The 26,258-nt window shown below is 45.3% G+C and overlaps 1 protein-coding gene across 1 annotated transcript in view; it reads right to left on the bottom strand.

The window, feature by feature from the left end:
• Positions 1-26,258, bottom strand: part of F8 (coagulation factor VIII) — a 419,094-nt gene that overhangs the window by 64,951 nt on the left and 327,885 nt on the right. The window contains exons 23-24 of the mRNA XM_040442408.1: positions 22,100-22,244; positions 5,193-5,341 (exon numbers count right to left, since the gene is read on the bottom strand). Coding sequence (XP_040298342.1) covers positions 5,193-5,341; positions 22,100-22,244 — 294 coding nt within the window. The remainder of the gene's footprint in view (positions 1-5,192; positions 5,342-22,099; positions 22,245-26,258) is intronic.

Here is a 26,258-nt window from a genome sequence, read left to right as displayed (position 1 = left end):
TGATTCATTATTGGTATGTTTTGCACTCGTTTCTGTGGTTTATCTAAGTATTTGGAGTGTGCCGTTTATTTGAGACCGCATGGGGAATTAAATATACAGGGAGTGCAGAATTATTAGGCAAGTTGTATTTTTGAGGATTAATTTTATTATTGAACAACAACCATGTTCTCAATGAACCCAAAAAACTCATTAATATCAAAGCTGAATATTTTTGGAAGTAGTTTTTAGTTTGTTTTTAGTTTTAGCTATTTTAGGGGGATATCTGTGTGTGCAGGTGACTATTACTGTGCATAATTATTAGGCAACTTAACAAAAAACAAATATATACCCATTTCAATTATTTATTTTTACCAGTGAAACCAATATAACATCTCAACATTCACAAATATACATTTCTGACATTCAAAAACAAAACAAAAACAAATCAGTGACCAATATAGCCACCTTTCTTTGCAAGGGCACTCAAAAGCCTGCCATCCATGTATTCTGTCAGTGTTTTGATCTGTTCACCATCAACATTGCGTGCAGCAGCAACCACAGCCTCCCAGACACTGTTCAGAGAGGTGTACTGTTTTCCCTCCTTGTAAATCTCACATTTGATGATGGACCACAGGTTCTCAATGGGGTTCAGATCAGGTGAACAAGGAGGCCATGTCATTAGATTTTCTTCTTTTATACCCTTTCTTGCCAGCCACGCTGTGGAGTACTTGGACGCGTGTGATGGAGCATTGTCCTGCATGAAAATCATGTTTTTCTTGAAGGATGCAGACTTCTTCCTGTACCACTGCTTGAAGAAGGTGTCTTCCAGAAACTGGCAGTAGGACTGGGAGTTGAGCTCCATCCTCAACCCGAAAAGGCCCCACAAGCTCATCTTTGATGATACCAGGCCAAACCAGTACTCCACCTCCACCTTGCTGGCGTCTGAGTCGGACTGGAGCTCTCTGCCCTTTACTAATCCAGCCACGGGCCCATCCATCTGGCCCATCAAGACTCACTCTCATTTCATCAGTCCATAAAACCTTAGAAAAATCAGTCTTGAGATATTTCTTGGCCCAGTCTTGACGTTTCAGCTTGTGTGTCTTGTTCAGTGGTGGTCGTCTTTCAGCCTTTCTTACCTTGGCCATGTCTCTGAGTATTGCACACCTTGTGCTTTTGGGCACTCCAGTGATGTTGCAGCTCTGAAATATGGCCAAACTGGTGGCAAGTGGCATCTTGGCAGCTGCACGCTTGACTTTTCTCAGTTCATGGGCAGTTATTTTGCGCCTTGGTTTTTCCACACGCTTCTTGCGACCCTGTTGACTATTTTGAATGAAACGCTTGATTGTTCGATGATCACGATTCAGAAGCTTTGCAATTTTAAGAGTGCTGCATCCCTCTGCAAGATATCTCACTATTTTTGACTTTTCTGAGCCTGTCAAGTCCTTCTTTTGACCCATTTTGCCAAAGGAAAGGAAGTTGCCTAATAATTATGCACACCTAATATAGGGTGTTGATGTCATTAGACCACACCCCTTCTCATTACAGAGATGCACATCACCTAATATGCTTAATTGGTAGTAGGCTTTCGAGCCTATACAGCTTGGAGTAAGACAACATGCATAAAGAGGATGATGTGGTCAAAATACTCATTTGCCTAATAATTCTGCACGCAGTGTATGGTAGAAGTGTATGGATATGGATTAGATCTATACACTGAACTACATCATGTGGTGTATGTATGTATGAATATTTCTGAATAACAACACTATTTAAGTAAATTAAATTCAGTGTTGCTGAATATATGTGAAAAGTACACCATTGATCAGATGCAGTTACATGCACAAACATTAATTTTAATATCCATTAAATTACTGGTGACATCTTCTGTGGTTGGAGACTCTTTCCTCGTCTTCTCCACTCTGTCCAGACCACCATAAACACTTCTAGCTACTTTAAGACTAATCTCTGCTGTAGACAGTGCTCCGTATTTTCCTTAGAAAATAATGGAGCTGTAGAACGACATGCATTTTACTGCTCCATTGAGAAAGGCAACTCGGGGACCCTTCATTCTCAATATCTTTGGGGATTACATCTGTTGAACCCCCAAGATCCAATATTTATCAATTGTCCCATGGGTATGTGATAAATTATTTCAGTGCAGTTACCTTTTAAAGGGGTTTGACAGGGACAAACTTAATAAAATAGAAAGAAAAGGGGCCCGACAGGCTGAATGGGCCTCTCTTGGCATTTCTGGTATGTTGAGCTGGGAGAAGCTCAACTAAAAATGTAAAAATGCATTATTTTTAACTATTCTGTCAAACTATAAGCCTAACAAGTCTAAAAAAAAAATTACCCTGTGAGGATGCAACCTAGTCTGGTCCTTCAGGCTACAACATTTTTTTAGTCTTTTCATTTCTACATTTTAAAAGCCATAACTTTTTTTATTTTACCATTGACCTAGTCGTATGGAGACTTGTTTTAGTTGGGACAAGTAGTATTTTTTAAATTCCACCATCTTTGGAATACCTTTAATTTTTGTTGTGGCGATAGTGGTAAAAACGAATGCACTCCATCCATAGTTTGTTAGGGTATCATTTTACTTTGTTCACTGCATGGTAAAAACGACGTTAAGCTTATTCTACATGTCAGTACGATTATGGTCATACCAAAATTAGATGTTTTTGATGTGTTTTACTACTTACAACCAAATGAAAAAGCTTTGTATTTTAATACCCTTAACTTTTTTATTTTTCTGCAGGGCAAGCTATGGCTATAGATACCATTTTAGATACTGACAGCCTTTTTGATCATTTTATTCAATTTTGTTTGGAGGGCAAAGTGATCAAAAAAAGACAAAATGGCATTCACCATGTGGATTAAATAATGGGATAATTTAATTAATTGGGTTATTATGTATGTGACAATAACACTTATGCATGTTTTTTTATTTTATACATGGTAAATGGAAAAAGGGTTTACATTGTATAGAGGTTTTCATAGATACTCTATTACATCCTGTCAGAGACCAGAGGCAGGTAACAGCGGCTATAGCATGGCAGGCAACAAGGTGCCAATCTGAGAACCACTCTAACAGCTCATGTTGCAGTTGTTTATGCTACAGTATCTGAGAGTATCTGAAGGATTATACTGCCAGAACTTGAGTTATTTCTGATCCCAGCAGTGAGAGTATGGTGCCATCTGTATAATACAGCTGCACCCAAAAGTGATGGCAGGAGCCTAGCTCCTGAGAAATCTGCATTGTCCCCCCTCCACTCCGCAAAAAAATTATGCAAAAATCATTCTGCTGACCAAAAAAAAAAGCTATAGCCATTTGGCAAGTGTGAAAAATGTTTGAACTGTGTCTGATCCTGCTCTGCCATGCTTGGCCCTGTCAATCAAAGCAGCCATGCAGGTGCTGGCCACAGAAATGAGTGGAGCTTGGGTGCAACAAGTGCAATGGTGGTGCCATTCTTGCACCAAAGGCCTAAATTACATATTAAGAAAAAGTATCATAACTCGAGAATGGAGCCTCGGATCAAAAAACAAACAATTAAAAAGGTGAATTCACTTGTGCGTCCCAGGACAGGAAATTTTGGGGACGGACATTGAGGGCGCAGCACGAAATGACCGCTACCTTGCGGGTTTATGGGGCCTGACTAAACCTATTACCACTCCTAGAGATTTGACTAAGGATGTCTATACAAATTTTAGATATCTTCAAAACATATTTCCTCTTCTTTCAAAGCTTCCCAAAACGTTGGCTGCATAATTTATTCCTTACTATGTCCTTCCATCCAGCACTCATGTTCCTAGCTTTTGTAATAAGTTTAGAGGCCACACTGTTAGGGAGCTCCAGTCTGAGATAAGTTTGGAGGCTGCCATTCCTACTTTTAGCTTTCAAATGATCCCTATGGGGAATTTCCTTGACAGACAAGAAGTCTTTCTCACTCTCTTGCTGACCTTTTTTCAGCTAGGGTGGAATGGGGAGACAAAACGTGGCTGGAAAACATAGTAGATAAGTTACCCAACCATCCCAAACTGATATCCTTTTTCTATATCTCCCTATCTACAGTTAAATTGAAAAGTGTACCAGCCTACTGAAGACACTGGGAAGGGGAATTGAACAGGTATTTTACTGAACCAGAGATGGTTACTATACATCTTATGTCACATGGGTTCTACAGATGCACCTGGACCCAGGAACACTCTTTTAAGGTCATGACCATTTGGAATAATTGCCCACAGAAGTTATATCAAATAGGTTTGTCCACTTCTGATTTGTGCTGGAGATGTGTTCAGATGACAGGTACACTCCTACACATATTCTGGTCTTGCCCAGTTATCCTAGATTTCTGGAAGCAAATTGAGCATCTGGTTAATGAGATCTGAAAAACCTGATTAACCTATCACCAGAGGCAGTTCAGCTATGGCTGTCAAACATCTCTTGGACCCCTTGGACCTGCCAGAACTTGCCCACACTACTGATCCATGTGGCTAGGTTACTGATACCACTCAAGTGGCTCAGTAAAGACCCACCGTCTATAGATTAGTGGTGTAGCAAACTACACCAACTTTGTAGAATGGAAGAATTAGCTAGTTGGGCATCCAGACAACATTCTAAATTTGTGAAACTGTGGCAACCAGGCAGACAATTCAGGAGAACACATTTGGCAACGGACAGGGTATGGGAACTTAAATCTGCTACATTCTTGTGAGGTGAAGGTTTTGATACTTTAAGAATTTAGGGATCTTTTTATATCTGTATTTAACTATTTGGCAATGTGAAATCTTGTAAAATGACTTGCATTTGATGTCAGATGTACACCTGTAATGTAATGAGAGTGTGTTCTCTCACATTCCCAGGATTTCGTTCTTCTTCTGAATTAATGAGGTGAACTACAGCTATGTGTCTAAGCAAACATTTGGATAGGGAGGTCGCTGACGACAGATTCCCGAAAATGTGTTTAGATGACACACATTCCAGACTATACCTGTGAGTACATACTGTAGCTGAAATAATATTTGTGCTGAGAACGCTTGATACTGTGATTAGGTTACTGTGTTTCTTCCTACTCATTTAATATCTGAAATATGATGATTTTGTTTGTGAAAAAATGGCTGACACATCAAAACTGGTAAAATTTAACTACATACTTAACATATTGTTTATTTGCTCTTTGACTCTACTGAGCACCATAAAAAGTGACACATACCTGGGGTCTCCATGCATTAATGCGACCTCGCTGGTTAAGTCTTGCTAAATTGGGAGCCCATGAAGAAAAAACTGAATAAGAATAAGAGGAAGCAGATATATGATATGAAGAAATTTCACCTGACTCCATACCAAGAGGCAATGAGCAACCTGCAAAATAAAGTGATAACGTATTTAAAATAGAAAAATATTCATTTGTACAGGAATATTAAATGCTAACTTGTAGTCATCTCAGTTTAAACACACAACACACTAAGCTCTGCTATATACTTTATTCACAGGAAGAAGCACAGAGCCACCTTTTAAAAACTAAAATAGAAATCTGCAAGAATTAAAGATGTTTTTTGGGATTTAGATATTGATGACATCAATAAATTAGCAGGGTTTGGTGACATAAATCTAATGTATATGGCCAGATTAAAGGGGTTTTCTAAGTTTAACCCCTTAGTGACCACCCAAACGCCTTTTTACAGCGGTCACTAAGGGGCCTTAGGCTGAGCCGCTGCTTTTTTTTTAAGGCGGTCCAGTCTAAGCGCTGCACGGGTCCCCCGTGAAGCGGGAAGTGGGAGACCGGCTCTCGCATGAGAGTCGCGCTTCTGCTCTAACAGCCTGGAGTGGCAGGAATGTCAATACAGGCTTTTTTACGATTTACATGCCGTGGGCGCCTGCCACATGGAAAGCTCTGACATAGGCAGCAGACTCCCTGTGTCTCCCATCGGCACCCCACAAATCCGATCGTGGGGTGCCGATCTGTGTAAAGGCTGGCAGGGGTCTGATATAGGCCCCAAGCCAGCTTTAAGCATTTTCCAGCAGGTAGTGACTCTCTTGCGCAGACTGCTGGTCAATGTCAGTAAAGCACTGATAATAAAATGCAATGCACTATAAGGATAGTGCATTGTATTTTAAAAGCGATCAAAACATTTTCTGTTATTTTCCTTGTGGGACTATTAAGTGGTAAGAGAAAAGAATAAAAAAATATTTATTAAATAAAAAATGACAACAAAAATATGATTTTTTTCTATTGAAAATACGCTTTTCAATTAAAAAAATTGCAAAAAATAAAATAAAAATCTCCACCATATAAGATAATGGGTTGCATCAAAAGGGGCATAGATGCCCGTGATAAGAACATAGTCCTACCACTTTACAAATCGCTAGTCAGACCACACATGGAGTACTGTGTACAGTTCTGGTCTCCTGTGAACAAGGCAGACATATCAGAGCTGGAGAGGGTCCAGAGGAGGGCAACTAAAGTAATAACTGGAATGGGGCAACTACAGTACCCTGAAAGATTATCGAAATTAAGGTTATTTATTTTAGAAAAAAGACGACTGAGGGGATATCTAATTACTATGTATAAATATATCAGGGGACAGTACAGAGATCTCTCCCATCATCTATTTATACCTAGGACTGTGACGAGGGGACATCCTCTGCATCTGGAGGAAAGAAGATTTGTACACAAACATAGAAGAGGATTCTTTACGGTAAGAGCAGTGAGACTATGGAGCTCTCTGCCTGAGGAGGTGGTGATGGTGAGTTCACTAAAAGAGTTCAAGAGGGGCCTGGATGTATTTTTGGAGTATAATAATATTACAGGCTATAGCTACTAGAGAGGGGTCGTTGATCCAGGGAGTTATCTGATTGCCTTATTGGATTCGGGAAGGAATTTTTGGGGAAAATTTGCTTCTACCTCACAGTTTTTTTTGCCTTCCTCTGGATCAACTTGCAGGATAAAAGGCTGAACTGGATGGACAAATGTCTTTTTTTGGCATTATATACTATGTTACTATATCTCTGGTATCGCCATGTCCGTAATGACCTGCACTACATAAATATCATGTTCTGACCCAGAGAATAAAGATATTATTTGATTTATACCGAAAAATGAATGCCAATGTTTTTCACATCTCCCTCTCAAAAAGAGTTAATAAAAGTTAATCAGAAAGCTTTGTGTACTCCAAAATGTTGCCATTAAAAACTACAACTTATCAAGCAAAAAACAAGACCTCATACAACTATATAGATGGAAAAATAAAAAAATCAGAGCTCTTGGAAGGCAACGATGAAAAAAGGAAGAAAAACTAGTCACTAGTTGCAGTGGTGACCTGTGTGCGCAGAACGTCACTGTTGCAGCCAGGAACAGACAGCAGTTGGGTTCACAGTGCAGGAAGATGCTGGAAGAAAATTAGTGAGTATCGACTCTTGTTATTTTAGATCATTTACAGGGACTGCCAGAGTTTTTATTTAACTCGGACAACCCCTTTAACCCCTTAAGAGCATAATGCCATACATGTACAGCATTATGTGCTAGGAATTGTATGGAGTGGGCTGTTACAGTGAGCCCGCTCCATACGAGGCAGGGGCTGGCTGTATAATACAGCAGGCATCTGGCCACAATGATGGGGAATGGTGATCATACCAAACCCCGTCATTTAACTCCTCAGATGTCGCGTTCAAAAGCAATTGCGGCATCTGTGAGGTTAGGCAGAGGGATGTGTGCATTCTGATTGGAGCCCCTGCAGTTAAATTGTGGGGCTCCGATCGGTTACAATGACAGCCTGGGAGCTGCTGAATCTTGCCAGGTCTGTCATGGTAAGCTTCCCGCTAAGGGATCACCTGCTTTCCCAATTTTACATATATAAACAATAAAAAACTAAAATTATCAGGTATCGCCGCTTCTGAAAATGTCTGAACTATTAAAATATTTTAAAATTTTCCTGTGTGGGGAACGGAATTTTTTTTAAAAACATTCACCAATTTTTTAGTCACCTTGTCTACAAAATAATGGAATAACAATGTTCAAAAAGTCATACGTACCACAAAAATGTTACCAATAAAAACTAGTTTGTCCCACACAACAGCCTGCATACAGCTTGGTAGACCAAAATATAAAAAAGGTTATGGCTGTCAGAAAATGACAAGGTTTTTTTTTTTTTAAAGTAATAAAACCAAATAAAAACTATACAAGTTTAGCATCACCATAATCATATTGAGCAGCAGAATAAGTATGTCACATTTTTAGGGCACGTTGGACGCCATACCTTGGCGGAATAGTTTTTCTTTTTTTTTCAATTTTATAGTTTTCTGGTACAAGACATGGGGAATTAAATGGTGCACTTAAAAAATGTATCTTGTCTCACAAAAAATAAGCTCCCATATGTGAACAGAAAACGAAAAAAATTATGGGCATTAGAATGTGGGGAGAAAAAATCAAATATGCAAAAATTAAAATAGGCTCAGTCCTTAAAGGACATCTGTCAGCAGTTTTGTACCTATGAAACTTGCTGACCTGTTGCAGGTGCGCTTGGCAGCTGAAGGCATCTGTGTTGGTCCCTTGTTCATATGTACCTGCATTGCTGAGAAAAATGATGTTTTAAAATATGCAAACAAACCTCTAGGTGCAACTGGGGCGTTGTCTTTATACCTAGAGACTCTGCTCTCTCTGATACTGCCACTTCCTATGCACTATGATTCGCAGGGCCAGGAGCCTATACCATCGCGCACTGCTGGATCCTCATTCACTAAAATGGAATCTGGTGGGGATCTGTCTGCTTTCCGGCATATATGCTGGACAAAAACTGCTGCATGTAGTATTTTTTGTGTGGCCGAAAGCCGACATACAGTGGGGGAAATAATTATTTGACCCCTCACTGATTTTGTAAGTTTGTCCAATGACAAAGAAATGAAAAGTCTCAGAACAGTATCATTTCAATGGTAGGTTTATTGTAACAGTGGCAGATAGCACATCAAAAGGAAAATCGAAAAAATAACTTTAAATAAAAGATAGCAACTGATTTGCATTTCATTGAGTGAAATAAGTATTTGAACCCCTACCAACCATTAAGAGTTCTGGCTCCCACAGAGTGGTTAGACACTTCTACTCAATTAGTCACCCTCATTAAGGACACTGTCTTAACTAGTCACCTGTATAAAAGACACCTGTCCACAGAATCAATCAATCAAGCAGACTCCAAACTCTCCAACATGGGAAAGACCAAAGAGCTGTCCAAGGATGTCAGAGACAAAATTGTAGACCTGCACAAGGCTGGAATGGGCTACAAAACCATTAGCAAGAAGCTGGGAGAGAAGGTGACAACTGTTGGTGCGATTGTTCGAAAATGGAAGGAGCACAAAATGACCATCAATCGACCTCGCTCTGGGGCTCCACGCAAGATCTCACCTCGTGGGGTGTCAATGGTTCTGAGAAAGGTGAAAAAGCATCCTAGAACTACACGGGAGGAGTTAGTTAATGACCTCAAATTAGCAGGGACCACAGTCACCAAGAAAACCATTGGAAACACATTACACCGCAATGGATTAAAATCCTGCAGGGCTCGCAAGGTCCCCCTGCTCAGGAAGGCACATGTGCAGGCCCGTCTGAAGTTTGCCAATGAACACCTGAATGATTCAGAGAGTGACTGGGAGAAGGTGCTGTGGTCTGATGAGACCAAAATAGAGCTCTTTGGCATTAACTCAACTCGCTGTGTTTGGAGGAAGAAAAATGCTGCCTATGACCCCCAAAACACCGTCCCCACCGTCAAGCATGGGGGTGGAAACATTTTGCTTTGGGGGTGTTTTTCTGCTAAGGGCACAGGACAACTTATTCGCATAAACGGGAAAATGGACGGAGCCATGTATCGTGAAATCCTGAGCGACAACCTCCTTCCCTCTGCCAGGAAACTGAAAATGGGTCGTGGATGGGTGTTCCAGCACGACAATGACCCAAAACATACAGCAAAGGCAACAAAGGAGTGGCTCAAGAAGAAGCACATTAAGGTCATGGAGTGGCCTAGTCAGTCTTCGGACCTTAATCCAATCGAAAACCTATGGAGGGAGCTCAAGCTCAGAGTTGCACAGAGACAGCCTCGAAACCTTAGGGATTTAGAGATGATCTGCAAAGAGGAGTGGACCAACATTCCTCCTAAAATGTGCGCAAACTTGGTCATCAATTACAAGAAACGTTTGACCTCTGTGCTTGCAAACAAGGGTTTTTTCCACCAAGTATTAAGTCTTTTTTTGTTAGAGGGTTCAAATACTTATTTCACTCAATGAAATGCAAATCAGTTGCTATCTTTTATTTAAAGTTATTTTTTCGATTTTCCTTTTGATGTGCTATCTGCCACTGTTACAATAAACCTACCATTGAAATGATACTGTTCTGAGACTTTTCATTCTTTGTCATTGGACAAACTTACAAAATCAGTGAGGGGTCAAATAATTATTTCCCCCACTGTATATGCTGGATACAGTTAACTCTGGCAGTCTTTTGCCCCATCAGAACGATGTGAACTCAGTCTTAGGGCTCATTCACACAAATGACCATATGCGGAACCCTTCATTTCAATGGTTCTGCAAAAAGAACGGAAGTTACTCCATGTGCATTCCATTTCCGTATGTCCGTATTTCCATTCCGCAAAAAAATAGAACATGTTCTATTATTGTCCGCATTACGGACAAGGATAGTACTATTCTATGAAGGTCCAGCTGTTCAGTTCCGCAAAATACGGAATGCACACGGATGTCATCCGTATTTTTTGCAGATCCGTTTTTGCGGTCCGCAAAATACATACGGACGGTCGTGTGAATAAGCCCTTAAGCCTCATTCACACGTTAGTGTTCCACGGATGTGTGCTGTATGTGTTCTCCACGAACAGCACACGTCACCATTCATTTTAATGTGTGTATTCACACATCAATGTTTAAGCTGTTCAGGGTCAGTGAAACACGGATGGCACACGGACAGCAAAAAATGGACACACGGACCCAACACAGATCCTTCACGGACAGCTTCACGGATGCATCACTGACCACCTTCTCACGGATTTGAGTACGGACACGGAAATGTTAATGAGGCTTTATTCTGACTGAAAAAATGGATACTAATGTATTTGTGGTAGGGGCTGAGGTGTACAGTCGTGGCCAAAAGTTTTGAGAATGACACAAATATTAGTTTTCACAAAGTTTGCTGCTAAACTGCTTTCAGATCTTTGTTTCAGTTGTTTCTGTGATGTAGTGAAATATAATTACACGCACTTCATAGGTTTCAAAGGCTTTTATCGACAATTACATGCCATTTATGCAAAGAGTCAGTATTTGCAGAGTTGGCCCTTCTTTTTCAGGACCTCTGCAATTCGACTGGGCATGCTCTCAATCAACTTCTGAGCCAATTCCTGACTGATAGCAACCCATTCTTTCATAATCACTTCTTGGAGTTTGTCAGAATTAGTGGGTTTTTGTTTGTCCACCCGCCTCTTGAGGATTGACCACAAGTTCTCAATGGGATTAAGATCTGGGGAGTTTCCAGGCCATGGACCCAAAATGTCAACTTTTTGGTCCCCGAGCCACTTAGTTATCACTTTTGCCTTATTGCACGGTGCTCCATCGTGCTGGAAAATGCATTGTTCTTCACCAAACTGTTGTTGGATTGTTGGAAGAAGTTGCTGTTGGAGGGTGTTTTGGTGCCATTCTTTATTCATGGCTGTGTTTTTGGGCAAAATTGTGAGTGAGCCCACTCCCTTGGATGAGAAGCAACCCCACACATGAATGGTCTCAGGATGCTTTACTGTTGGCATGACACAGGACTGATAGTAGCGCTCACCTTTTCTTCTCCGGACAAGCCTTTTTCCAGATGCCCCAAACAATCGGAAAGAGGCTTCATCAGAGAATATGACTTTGCCCCAGTCCTCAGCAGTCCATTCACCAAAATTTCTGCAGAAGATCAATCTGTCCCTTTTTAGAGAGAAGTGGCTTCTTTGCTGCCCTTCTTGACACCAGGCCATCTTCCAAAAGCCTTCGCCTCACTGTGCGTGCAGATGCGCTCACACCTGCCTGCTGCCATTCCTGAGCAAGCTCTGCACTGGTGGCACTCCGATCCCGCAGCTGAATCCTCTTTAGGAGACGATCCTGGCGCTTGCTGGACTTTCTTGGACGCCCTGATGCCTTCTTAACAAGAATTGAACCTCTTTCCTTGAAGTTCTTGATGATCCTATAAATTGTTGATTGAGGTGCAATCTTAGTAGCCACAATATCCTTGCCTGTGAAGCCATTTTTATGCAACGCAATGATGGCTGCACACGTTTCTTTGCAGGTCACCATGGTTAACAATGAAAGAACAATGATTTCAAGCATCACCCTCCTTTTAACATGTCAAGTCTGCCATTTTAACCCAATCAGCCTGACATAATGATCTCCAGCATTGTGCTCATCAACATTCTCACCTGAGTTAACAAGACGATTACTGAAATGATCTCAGCAGGTCCTTTAATGACAGCAATGAAATGCATTGGAAAGGTTTTTTTTGGGATTAAGTTAATTTTCATGGCAAAGAAGGACTATACAATTCATCTGATCACTCTTCATAACATTCTGGAGTATATGCAAATTGCTATTATAAAAACTTAAGCAGCAACTTTTCCAATTTCCAATATTTATGAAATTCTCAAAACTTTTGGCCACGACTGTACGTCAGCTTGGAGTTGGGGGGGGGGGGGGGAGCCTACCACCCTCCAAGATCTATATGGCTGAACTGTGCCCGGAGCCAGAGCGGGGTAGGCCTGAATATGTGGGCCACCCAAGAGAGTGGAATGAAAGAAAGAAGGGTTGGGAGGGTGGGGCCTGAAGCGACCGTCCTGGAGGTGAGGTCGCGTGGGAATATGTAGCCGGCAGCCCCGCCCACAAATGCAGGCTGTAACCAGCCTTAATACTTGTGGTAGGGGCTGAGTTGTACGTCAGCTTGGAGTTGGGGGGGGGGGAGCCTACCACCCTCCAAAATCTATATGGCTGAACTGTGCCCGGAGCCAGAGCGGGGTAGGCCTGAATATGTGGGCAAGAAGATTACCAACGCGTTAGGAGTGAAAAATGTTTATTGAATAAACGGGACAACTTACAAAGCCAATGAACCAAAAGCCCTGGCAATCTCGACCTGCGGATTGGGTATATACCTGGCAAAGCATGAAGATCGCCAGCGCCCCATCCTGCGGATAATATGCGCGGGAACCCGGTGTTTAGAGGCCACGGAGGCGGCTCCTATGTGGAAAGAATGCCCTGAAATCGTGTCTGGGTTATGCCCTAGCCCTGCCGCTAATGCGCGAATGTGGGACATGAACTGGGACGCGGTGACAGGTCTGCCCTGGAGGGGAAGTAGCGGATCCTCCGGTGCTAGAGGAAGGAGAAACTCGGCAAGGGCCCCCAGTACCTTGACGGGGCACCAGGAGTTTGATGTGGGAAAGAACCTAATCTTGACGGGAGGACCTGATTGACTAGTCTTGGAAGAAGGGAGAAATAAGGAAAACTGGTCACCTTGATGGACGAGATGGCGTTTAAGGAGGGTGGAGCGTGTCAAGGCACTAGAAGTAAATTCCCCTGGTCTTAGGAAGCCATAAAACCCGAGATATATTGCAGCCTTGATGACAAGGCTTGCTGGGTGCCCAAAGGGGGAACCGTCTAGGGCTAGTGACAGACTTTGTCACTACTGGGCTTGGGCTGTTTTTTTGTATGCCCCTAAGGGTTGCCTTCACAGCCTGGTTGGCCAGGATTGATTGGCAGGAGGGATCGGCAAGCAGTCTGTAGTGCTGGACACCCGCTAGATACCTCTTGATGGAGTTGGAAGTGAGGTGTAGGTGGAGATGGCAGTGGGCGATGAATGCCATGACAAAGGTCACATTGTCCTGGCCGTTCTGCAGGTGGCTGAGCATGAAGCGCCGGAACGCCTCGTAGCCCGTGAGATAGTTCCTGGCGGTGTTCTTAGCTAAGGATCCCTGGACCAACTTCTTTGCGGATGCCACCAACTGTCCTAGTCCATGGTCAGGAGGTTCAGGGGGGGAACGGGCGTGCCCACCGGATCTGTGTCTGGCATTGCCTGGAAGAAGATGGTGTAGTTAAAATGGGACAAGGCGTCCGCTGCCACATTCTCAGTCCCCGCGATGTGGGAAGGGAATTTTTTGAAAGTTGTGCCGTAGGGAAAGCCAAACCAACCTGCGGAGGAGGGACATGATCCTTGGTGATTTGGCCCTGCTTTTGGAGAGAACCTCTACCAGGATTAGGCTATCCTTAATGAAAGCTACGGGTTTGTTGGCCCAGAGGGGGCCCCAGACCTGGGCGGCCGCCACCAGCGGGTATAGTTCCAGGAGAGGGGAAGATTTGAGGGACTCGCCATCGAGGGAGAATTCCGCCGGCCAATTGCCCGCGAACCCGCGAGAGGCGGCGGCGGCGGACTGGATCCTTGGGGAAAAGGCATCCAGGGAGGGCACAAAAAGGGAAATGCCGTTCCAGGAAGTCAGGAAGGAGTGCCACATGAGGAGATCCGCAACCACTTGGTTGTCAAGATGGACGACGGAATCCTGGTCCTGTGCCGAGGGGAGAAGAGAGAGGAGCCTAGACACGAAGGATCTCCCCTGGGGCATGATCCGGGAGGCGAAATTAAGGGAACCCAGGAGAGACTGCAACTCCAGTTTGGTAAGAACCCGGGAGGAAGCCGCGGTGGAGACTGCAGACCTGATCCTAGACAATTTCACCTCCGGAGACGGAATCTAACACGATGCCCAGGAAGGTGACCCTCATGCTAGGGCCCTCGGTCTTGGAAGTAGCGACGACTGGAACCTGGAGACTGGAAAACAGCTGGAGGAGGACGTCCAGCCCGGAGGCTTCACCCCGGGGGTCTTGGACGATTAAGTAGTCGTCGAGATAGTGAATGACCATATCCAAACCCCCGTGGTGACCCAAGATCCAGTGCAGGGCGCCCACGAACTGGTCAAATAACCAAGGGCTGCTCTTGGAGCCAAAGGTAAGTCTATTGGCAAAATAATACTTATGACCCCACTTGATGCCATAAAATCCCCAGAGATGAGGTGCAATGGGAAGCAGCTTAAAGGCGTCCGCTATATCTGCTTTAGCAAGTAGGGCCCCTCTTCCTGACTGCAAAATGAATTTGATCGCTTCCCCTATGGTGGAATAGGACATGGTGAACTCTTCCGACGGAATCAGGGAATTTAAGCTGGGTGTGGAGTACATATGGGGCGCAGACAGGTCGTAAATTAACCTTTTTTTATTTGAGGATTGCTTGGAAACTAACCCAATCGGGCTAATCCTCCAGGTATCAAAAGGGATTGAGTCGAATGGGCCCAGCAGGAACCCTTTCTGGACCTCCGCCAACAACAGACTGTCGACTGCGCCCGGATCGTGCATGGCCGACTGCAGGTTTTTCCCCTCCCAGGACTCAAGAGGGAGGGCAATCAACCCAGTGTGAAAACCCCTCCTGAATCCTGAGAGGAGGAACTGGACCAAATGCTGATCGGGGTGCTCCTGTAAGAGGACAGCCAGCAAGTCGATGTTGATGTCGGCTAGTCACGACTTTGAGGATTTCTTAGGACAGGAAGAACGGGAGTGAGCCCTAAAGCACAGGGAGCAGACGTGTAAGGCTCTGCAGCTGCTGAAACCGCACCCGCCTGCATTAAAATTATTACACACTTGGCTCTGCCCTAGGAACACGATGGGCCTGCCCAACTTGTCCACGGACGGCTGGCTTCTTTGGCCAGAAGGACCCGGAGTGGCCAGCAAGGGGCACCAGTCGGCCGTGTGCGAGATGGACTGGCATGTCGTGCAGGTGGGAGCTCTCAGCCCGGCGAAGTGTCGGAAAAAGAGCTCCATGTCTAATATAGCCCAGTTGGTAACAAACTGAAACTGGACTAAGGCTGCCGCAGCCTTGGCGGAAAACGAACGATGATAATCGTAAAAGTTAGACCCGCCATATTTGTATCCCAGATCCGTCAGACGGTAAAGATATGTATCCAGTTCCTCCCGCCTGAGCGGATGGGCTGAGCAGACCACATCGCGATAAAGGCTAAATGCCAGTACAAACTCCGGAATAGAAAGCTTTCTATTCAGGCGGGCATCTTTGGCCCTGAGTAGTACTGCAACCTCCCCGCAATTGATGACTCTATTTTCGGCCACATCTTGGGAAGCTATCAGGATGGACGCCAAGTTGATGTCCTTCCCAGCTAAAATGTCCTTCTTGATAGCCTCAGGGACAAAGTGGGCTGGGGCCACAACGGGACCAGCGCTGAGCGTACCCAACACTGGCTCTTGGGAGGACGAGGGAACGATTGCCGTGATTGCGGACGGGGGATCCTCTGGGCCACGTGACTCCAGCTCTGCGACTCTGGATTGGACGTCCACCAAAGAACCGACGAGGCCGCTGATGGTGGCTTGCAGCTGGTTCAGCGACAGCTGGATGGATGAGAGGGAGGACTGTGAATTGCCGCTCCCTGGCTCTGTCCTCAGGAGGCAATAGAGCTCCGCCTTTCGGGCCGAAGCTGGATGGGGAATACCCTTTTTATTCAGCTCAGCGATGAGTTTAGGGATAGTCCAACGCCTGAGTGATGGGCTCTCAGCATGCCCTGAAACTGATGAGCCGGGACCCGAGAAGGAGTCCTCAATATCAGATGGTTGGGACATCTTGAACCTGTTAAAGAAAAGTCAAAACAAACAGAAGAAAAAGGGGAGGGTAAAAAATAATTTAAATAAAATAAAAATTAAAATTTTTAATAAAACAAAGGACCGGCATGAAATGAGGAAAGAGGCGAGAAGGAAACGTGATCCTACCCAAATCGCGCAGAACTGGAACTTGCTACAGGAGGGTACTGGAGAGAGTACGGGGAAAAATTACCTGTGGACATAAGCAAAGTCAGGCACGAATAAACACCGCTTTAGGAGAGCCGACGAGAAAAGGAAGAAAAGAAAAGGAGGACCAAGGTGGGGAGCAAAGATGGGAGAGGACAATGAACAAGAGAGGAACCAAGGCCGAAAATACGGAGTGCTGGGAAAAGGCCGGAAAGTGCCGAGGGCGGGGGCGGGTGAACAGGTGACAAGAGGAACTGAACGCCTCTGGTGCGGGTGAGTCGGGTGAAAAATTCTAGAATAGGAACGTGCCGTGACCAAAAGGTGACCCAAGCGATGCAGGGAAAAGGAAGGCGAGAAAAAGGACCTGGCGATCCAGGTGGAAGCAGACCGGAACAGATGCCTGTGCAAAGCAGGAATGAAATTGACCCTAGCAGCAGGAGTTAACTGAAGAGGCGTCTGACTAGGTGGACCTGACGTGCTCAGGAGGGCCTATAAGGAACGTGAATGGGTGAATCAAGGACGACAGGGACAGAGCGAGCCTGGGCGATCCAGGACGACAGGGACAGAGCGAGCCTGGGCGATCCAGGACGACAGGAACAGAGTGAGCCTGGGCGATCCAGGACGACAGGAACAGAGCGAGCCTGGGCGATCCAGGACGACAGGAACAGAGCGAGCCTGGGCAATCCAGGACGACAGGGACAGAGCGAGCCTGGGCGATCCAGGACGACAGGGACAGAGCGAGCCTGGGCGATCCAGGACGACAGGGACAGAGCGAGCCTGGGCGATCCAGGTCGACAGGGACAGAGCGAGCCTGGGCGATCCAGGACGACAGGGACAGAGCGAGCCTGGGCGATCCAGGACGACAGGGACAGAGCGAGCCTGGGCGATCCAGGACGACAGGAACAGAGCGAGCCTGGGCGATCCAGGACGACAGGGACAGAGCGAGCCTGGGCGATCCAGGACGACAGGAACAGAGCGAGCCTGGGCGATCCAGGACGACAGAGACAGCGCGAGCCTGGGTGAACCATGACGACAGCGACAAGGCGAGCCTGAGCGAACCAGGAAGACTGCAATGATGCGAGCCTGGGCGACCCAGGAAGACAGGAAAAGAGCCTGGGCGAACCAGGAAGATAGCGACAAAGCGAGCCTGGGCGGTCCCGGTAGACTACCTATGGCGTGTGAGAGCAAAACGACACTGTGGAAATAGTAAAATAACATATGCGAGATACCTGAAGAACCCAGAAACTTGATGAGCAGCTACCTGGCTGAACGGGAAGTCTGGATACGCTGATACCGCAGTCCCGTTCATATGGGAAAAAACTTATCAGCACCCAGACATGACAACGAGATCCAAGAAAACCCTGAGCCCGACATGGCACAAGACAACCGAAAAACAGCATTTCGACCAAGAAGGGAAGGCCCGTCTAAGAGCTATGCCGCCCTCCTCCATGCACGCGCCAGTCCGGAAAAGCCGGCAGAGCCACACGCCTGTGCACAAAGGGTCGGCACGGCAACAATGCCAGGAACCCGAGCACGGAGGACAGCACCACGCCACCAAGCCCTGTAATGTGCCCAGAAGGGTGGCACAAAAAGTGGAGCCGACCACGCGTGCACGGGAGGCGACACCACACCACCGCGCCACAAATGAGCACACCGGAGGGCGGCAAGGGATGCGGAGGTGCATACGTGCACAGGAGGGCGGCACAACAGGTGTCATGGTCATGGCAGTTGAAGTATCGCATGGGGATAGCATTGTGGAACATATCTACATGCTGATAGGGAACCATATTACATTTGAGGAACCTTCTGGTGAACACAAATTGAAACAAAGGCAGCAGAGCAGGGCGTGCGGCCCCCCTTTTTTTTTTGGATAACATACTCCAGCTCTGCTAAACCGCTGAAGACCTTGAGGCGCAGGGGGAGCCGAGCAGAACAGTCCGCTCCACCTGAAGTGCCGCGGACGCCGGTCCCGCCGAACCCTGCTGCGGACAAAAACAGACCTGTAAAGAGGAGGCTCCCCTGGAGCTGGAGAGAAGAGGAAGACCGGCCGAGCCCGGCCGGGCGATGGACGAACGCTGCCCCCAGCTGAGGCAGCCTAGCGGACCGAGACTTACCCGGAAGTGACGAGGCCGCGAACCGGAAGTGACGGGACGGAACGGAGAAAGCCAGCCTGAAGCGACCGTCCTGGAGGTGAGGTCGCGTGGAAATATGTAGCCGGCAGCCCCGCCCACAAATGCAGGCTGTAACCAGCCTTAAAGGGACACTGACAGGCCAAAACAGCATATATAGTTAGATATATCACATTACAGGTCTTATACAGTCTTTTAAAAGCATATAAGTATCCCCCCTGTCCACCTTATAAAGAGCGAAATATAAAGTTTTATAACCTGATTCTTCGGTCAGCAATCTGCCCAAGGGGCGGCGTTTCATGTGAAAATGCGCCCAGCCAGCCTTCCCAACTGCCGTTCTTAAGCCCCGCCCAGCTCATCATTATTCACTTCGCTGGGCGGCGGCTAGAACTCTCCCCAGTCCCGATCCTGCGCCTGCGCAATTCAACTCAATGCGGGGGGGCCGCACACTGGCCACCAATGATAATTAAATAGAGGGAGGGAGGGGGGCCGGGGGGGAGGCCGCACTGGCCACCAATGATAATACAATAGAGGGAGGGAGGGGGGGGCCGCACTGGCCGGGTCTGCCCCCTCCTGCCTGGCAGCCCCTGATCTCTTACAGGGGGCTAAGATACGCACAATTAACCCCTCAGGTGTGGCACCTGAGGGGTTAATTGTGCAGATTACAGCCCCCTGTAAGAGATCGGGTGCTGCCAGGCAGCAGGGGGCAGTCATGTACCCAGTTCGTAGTATATTCTAACTAGAAGCGTCCCCATCACCATGGGAACGCCTCAGTGTTAGAATATACTGTCGGATATGAGTTTCACGATGTAACTCAAATCCGATGGTATATTCTAACATAGAGGCGTTCCCATGGTGATGGGGACGCTTCAAGTTAAAATATACCATCGGATTGGAGAAAACTCTGATCCTATGGTATATTAACTCCTGACTTTACATTGAAAGTCAATGGGGGACGGATCCGTTTGCAATTGCACCATATTGTGTCAACGTCAAACGGATCCGTCCCCATTGACTTGCATTGTAAGTCAGGACGGATCCGTTTGGCTCCGCACGGCCAGGCGGACACCAAAACGACTTTTTTTTTCATGTCCGTGGATCCTCCAAAAATCAAGGAAGACCCACGGACGAAAAAAACGGTCACGGATCACGGAAAAACTGAACCCGTTTTTGCGGACCGCAAAAAAAAACCGGTCGTGTGCAGGAGGCCTTAATGTGATGAACAAATCAGATTCGTACATAGCAGTAGGAACTGATTCGCTCATCATTAGGCCCCCTGCACACGGCCGTTTTTTTCCCCCGTTTACTGGCCGTTTTTTGCGTTCCGTATACGGTCCGTATACGGAACCATTCATTTCAATGGGTCTGCAAAAAAAACGGAATGTACTCCGTATGCATTCCGTTTCCGTATTTCCATTCCGTTCTAACATAGAACATGTCCTATTATTGCCCGCAAATCACGTTCCGTGGCTGCATTCAAGTCAATGGGTCCGCAAAAAAAACGGAACACATACGGAAATGCATCCGTATGTCTTCCATTTCCGTTACGTTTTTTGCTGAACCATCTATTGAAAATGTTATGCCCAGCCCAATTTTATCTATGTAATTACTGTATACTGTACATGCCATACGGAAAAACGGAACGGAAAAACGGAACAAAAACGGAAACACAACGGAAACAAAAAACGGAACAACGGATCCGTGAAAAACGGACCGCAAAACACTAAAAAAGCCATACGGTCGTGTGCAATAGGCCTTAGGCTCCATTCACACGTCCGCAAATGGGTCCGCATTCGTTCCGCAATTTTGCGGAACGGGTGCGGACCCATTCATTTTCTATGGAGACGGAATGGATGCGGACAGCACACAGTGTGCTGTCAGCATCCGCATTTGCGGAGCGCAGCCCCGATCTTCAGGTCCGCAGCTCCACAAAAGATAGAACATGTCCTATTCTTGTCCGCAGCTTGCGGACAAGAATAGGCATTTCTATAGGGGGGCCGGGCGGGTGTGTTGCGGATCCGCAATTTGCAGGTCCGCAACACACCACGGACGTGTGAATGGAGCCTTATATTGTATGCAATCAGTTTAAGTGATCCTCCTATTACTTGCAACTGATTTTTTTTTACCAGATTGCAGCTGAAAGCACTGCACTTTCCCATCCAGTAAAAACAAAAATGACAGGAATGCAAAATAGACAAAACAGATGCATTATTATTTTTTTTTATATAAGCCTATATATTAGTTAACCATGGTGTCAGGGAGGCATACGGCTATGTTCACATGTCAGGCATACCTGATCCAGCAGCCTTATGTGGCCTAAATGCCGGCTGTTGGCCAGACAAAAACTGCCACATGCAGACCTGGATGCATTTACTGATAAAAATAATATTACAAGTTATAGTTACTAGATTACTGGAGAAGAGTCGTTGATCCAGGGTTTTATTGTGATAGCCAAATTTAGAATTGGGAAGGACATTTGTTTTCTAAGGTAAGGATTTTGCCCTTGTCCAGATCAAGCTTAGAGGATAATAGGTTGAACTGGATGGATTTATATTTTGTGAACCTTAAGGACCCTTTAAATTGCTTAATTGCTCTCCTTCCCATCAATTGCTATGCAGCGATCTCCTCCATAGTATAGGGAGGAGCGATCACTAATGCCATCACTTGTCACCCAACAGAATCATTATTTGCCGGCAGCAGAGGCTGTTTAGATGGCACGATCTGCTGCCATCAACAATGATTTAGGTGACCGCACAAATTATCTTATTACCCGATGAACGAGCGTTTCGTTTATTCATCGGGCAATAGGTGTCAACTTTACACTAGCAGATAATTGCTTACGAGCGTTTCTAGGAAACCTTGTAAGCAATTTTCTGCCCGATGCTCGGCCAGTGTAATAGATAGATAGATAGATAGATAGATAGATAGATAGATAGTTGGATAGATAGACAGCGCACTGCCAAACTCCTCTATATTCCTGCCAAATCAGAGGAATACAGAGGAACAGTTTGGCCTCAGACTTATTGCCGTATAACAAAGCTGTTATATCTGGTGCACTGTAATAACTGACAGGCTGCACAAACTTCTGCATATTACATAAATTATTTGTCAAGGAGTACCCAATAAACAATATAAAATACTTGTGTGTAGATTATCTTACTGGTTAGGTCACAGCCAAAAAGCTCCATGCGCAGTCCAGCTCTTGCGCCTGTATGCGTTGGGTGGAGCCGCAGGAAACGAGCAATAATTGGAGGATCAAAGCTGTTCTCTCGGATAGTAGATGCATCTACATTACCAAAAAATACCTAAAAATATCATAGTCGTTAGAGAAGATGTAGTACTTGGAAAAATGCTATATTACAGCGTGATTTGCGTTACTAATTCATTTAGTTAAGTGTCATCATATTACAATGTCCTATTAAACCCCTTCAGCACCTTGCAATTTTCAGTTTTTGCACTTTTGTTTTTTACTCCCTGCCTTCATGGAGCCATAACATTTTTCATTTTCATTCAAATAGTTTAAATTCACATTTTGTGGGACAAGTTGTACTTCCTAAAGGCGCCATTTCATTTTGCGCATGATGTAGTGGGAAACTGGAAAAAATTACAAATGGCGTAATATTCGAAAATAAAACCTTATTCCGTCAGTTTTATGAGCTTTGTTTTTACGGCATTCCCTATGTGGTAAAAGTGTTCTGTTACCTTCAGTCTCCAGGTCAATATGATTACAACGATAACAGATTTTATATCATTTTTCATGTGTTTTAATGCTGAAAAAAAAAAAAACTTTGGAATTTTTTTTTTTGGGGACAAATTGACAACTGAGGCAGGGTCTGCTGTTTAAAGCAACAGAAACCAGTTGGCTATGGCATCTGCTGCACTTGTGAGAGGGCACTATTTTTAAAGATCGGACTTGTAGGTCTGGAATGGGTTAATGGCAGCATGAGGCCTCATGCACACGACCGTTGTGTGCATCCGTGGCCGTTGTGCCGTTTTCAGTTTTTTTTCGCGGACCCATTGACTTTCAATGGGTCCGTGGAAAAATCGGAAAATGCACCGTTTTGCAGCCGCATCCGTGATCCGTGTTTCCTGTCCGTCAAAAAATTAGGACCTGTCCTATTTTTTTGATGGACAACGGTTCACAGACCCATTCAAGTCAATGGGTCCGTGAAAGAACATGGATGCACACAAGATTGGCATCCGCGTCCTTGATCCGTGGCCGTAGGCTACTTTCACACAGACGGATCCGAAGATCCGTCTGTATGAAAGCTTTTTCAGAGCTGAGTTTTCACTTCGTGAAAACTAAAATCCGACAGTATATTCTAACACAGAGGCGTTCCCATAGTGATGGGGACGCTTCTAGTTAGAATATACTTAGAACTGTGTACATGACTGCCCCCTGCTGCCTGGCAGCACCCGATCTCTTACAGGGGGCTGTGATCCGCACAATTAACCCCTCAGGTGCTGCACCTGAAGGGGTTAATTGTGCATATCATAGCCCCCTATAAGAGATCAGGGGCTGCCAGGCAGCAGGGGGCAGAACCCCCTCCCTCCCCAGTTTTAATTTCATCGGTGGCCAGTGCGGCCCACCTGCCCCCCCTCCCTCCCTCTATTGTATTATTTTCATTGGTGGCACAGTGTGCGGCCCCCCCCGCCCCCTCCCTCTATTGTATTATTTTCATTGGTGGCACAGTGTGCGGCCCCCCCCCGGCTCCCCCCTCTATTGTATTATCATTGGTGGCCAGTGGCCACCAATGAAAATAATACAATAGAGGGAGGGAGGGGGGGCGGGGGGGGGCCGCACTGGCCACCAATGAAATTAAAACTGGGGAGCACCTGAGGGGTTAATTGTGCGGATCACAGCCCCCTGTAAGAGATCGGGTGCTGCCAGGCAGCAGGGGGCAGTCATGTACACAGTTCTCAGTATATTCTAACTAGAAGCATCCCCATCACTATGGGAACGCCTCTGTGTTAGAATATACTGTCGGATTTGAGTTTTCACGAAGTGAAAACTCAGCTCTGTAAAAGCTTTCATACAGACGGATCTTCGGATCCGTCTGTATGAAAGTAACCTACGGCCACGGATCAAGGACGCAGATGCCAATCTTGTGTGCATCCATGTTCTTTCACGGACCCATTGACTTGAATGGGTCTGTGAACCGTTGTCCATCAAAAAAATAGGACAGGTCCTATTTTTTTGACGGACAGGAAACACGGATCAAGGATGCGGCTGCAAAACGGTGCATTTTCCGATTTTTCCACGGACCCATTGAAAGTCAATGGGTCAGCGAAAAATAACGGAAAATGGCACAACGGCCACGGATGCACACAACGGTCGTGTGCATTAGGCCTAAGTATAAGAATATTGTTTCTCTAAATAATCCCAGTTTTTAGGTTTATTGTTGATTATAATGAAACACCTTCCACCTTTTATGCCACTTTGGAGGTAAATACGGTGGTCTATTGTTTATAATTAAACACCTTCCACCTTTTATGCTGCCTTGGAGGTTAAATACAGTGGTTTGCAGCATTAGTACAATATTGTCAGCGATTTTCTTCCTCCAGTTATACCCTCCCATGTTCACTTCCTCATTTGAATATGGGAGGACCTGCTCCATCGGCAACGTGATCATGTGTTCCGGGTTGTGCTCACGTGACCTCAGGACAGGTCATGTGGACCTGATGGTCACGTGACATGGCATTTCTAGAGCGGGAGCTATAAATTATGCACACCGCTCATTAAGAGGCGCCATACCATCTGGAGCTTCGGGTCCATCCAAACCTCCGTCTGGTCTTGCAGCAGGCTCTCACCTACTAATATCTTGTGAATACAACGCCCACCATTGAATTTACTGACATGGGGCATGCAAGTATATTATAGATATATTGATTAATGCTTGATCAGTTTAAACTATCTGAATACTGATGCTTTATTAATACAGGAGTGCCTGTTACTTCTTGACAAACATATGTTATCTATACATGGGAAGGAAACAAAAGGAGGTTGTATCTCTAAAAACCCCATTGTATACTGATATCTAGCACAGTTGATTATAAACCACTGCATTTATTACCGTTGTTTTGGGTTATATCTCAACTCCAAGCACTATTATTTTCATTGGAGATTTCTTAATTTCTCCCATTAAATATGTTGTCTCTGATGTCACCTGATGAGCCCCATGATTGAAGGGGCGAAACGTGTTGGTACAGGGTCATCATGACTTTGGAGCTATTGTGGGACACCAAGAGTGTCTCCTTATCTGTTGTCTGAAATAAGGAGTTGACAATCATATAGTGGTGTATGGTATATCTATGGTGGTATCATACATTGGTTGTGAGTTTTTTATTTTTGGTATTTATGGTAGTTAATTAGCCCACATATATCTCTTTGCCCTCCATCCTGTTATCAGGACCAGCCTAGGGTCACATAGGAGGTTCCTGATATGGGATCGACCCTATCGGGGCGGCCTTTCCATTTTGCAGGTAGGACTTATTGAGAGAAGGGTGAGACTAAGGGACAGAGTCCAAGTTTATATCCAGTCTAAACCTATATGAATATCATCGAGGGTAGACTTAACAGACTGAGTCCAAATTAAAAAATCAGTCTACATCCTTAATACGACTTACCAGTGGGGTTATTTTCTGATTATTTTGATCCTTTTTCATTAGATTTTTGTATTTGGTGGGGTTATTTTAATTTAAATATGAATAAAGGCTACGTTTTAATGGTAGTAATCTGTGAAATATTATAGTCCCCTATACCACTATTGTCGACAGTTCCTTCTGGCAGGTGATTGTCTTAGCTGTGAAATTTTGCTATCAATTCATTCATAACTTCTAGTAGAAATAATAAAGGAATGGCACATCATAAATAGATGTTCCAGAATTGTTATTACACAGGGAATGCATGAAGCTTAAAACAGGCAAGTCAGCAGCGGTGACAGGTCCTCTCAAAAAGTACAATATGTGACAAAAAAAACAATATCAAAATTATTTGAGTTATTCTCTAATTGTAGTGTCCCACTACGTAAGGGTGGGCACTACTCAAGGGTCAATTGGGTCACGTTGTTCTCCACCTCCTGTGGAACATGGTTATGGTATTTTATATTGCATTGTAATGTATAATTTCATATTGTCTCCTGTGTACCAGGCCTGTTAGGGATGTAGTTCCTCCTCCTAGGCAGTAGAGGGAGCTAGGTAACCCCCTAATATATATAGTCAGGTCCAGACCAGAGAGAGGGTGTGTAGTCAGAAGCCAGTGGGCCCTTTAACCAGAAGATAGCTGGGAAGCAGCTTCTGACATGCAGCTAGATAGCCCA

The sequence above is a fragment of the Bufo bufo genome, chromosome 8, assembly GCF_905171765.1.
Source record: "Bufo bufo chromosome 8, aBufBuf1.1, whole genome shotgun sequence".
Taxonomy (NCBI): Eukaryota; Metazoa; Chordata; class Amphibia; order Anura; family Bufonidae; genus Bufo; species Bufo bufo.
This window is presented reverse-complemented; position numbering and strand designations above follow the sequence as displayed.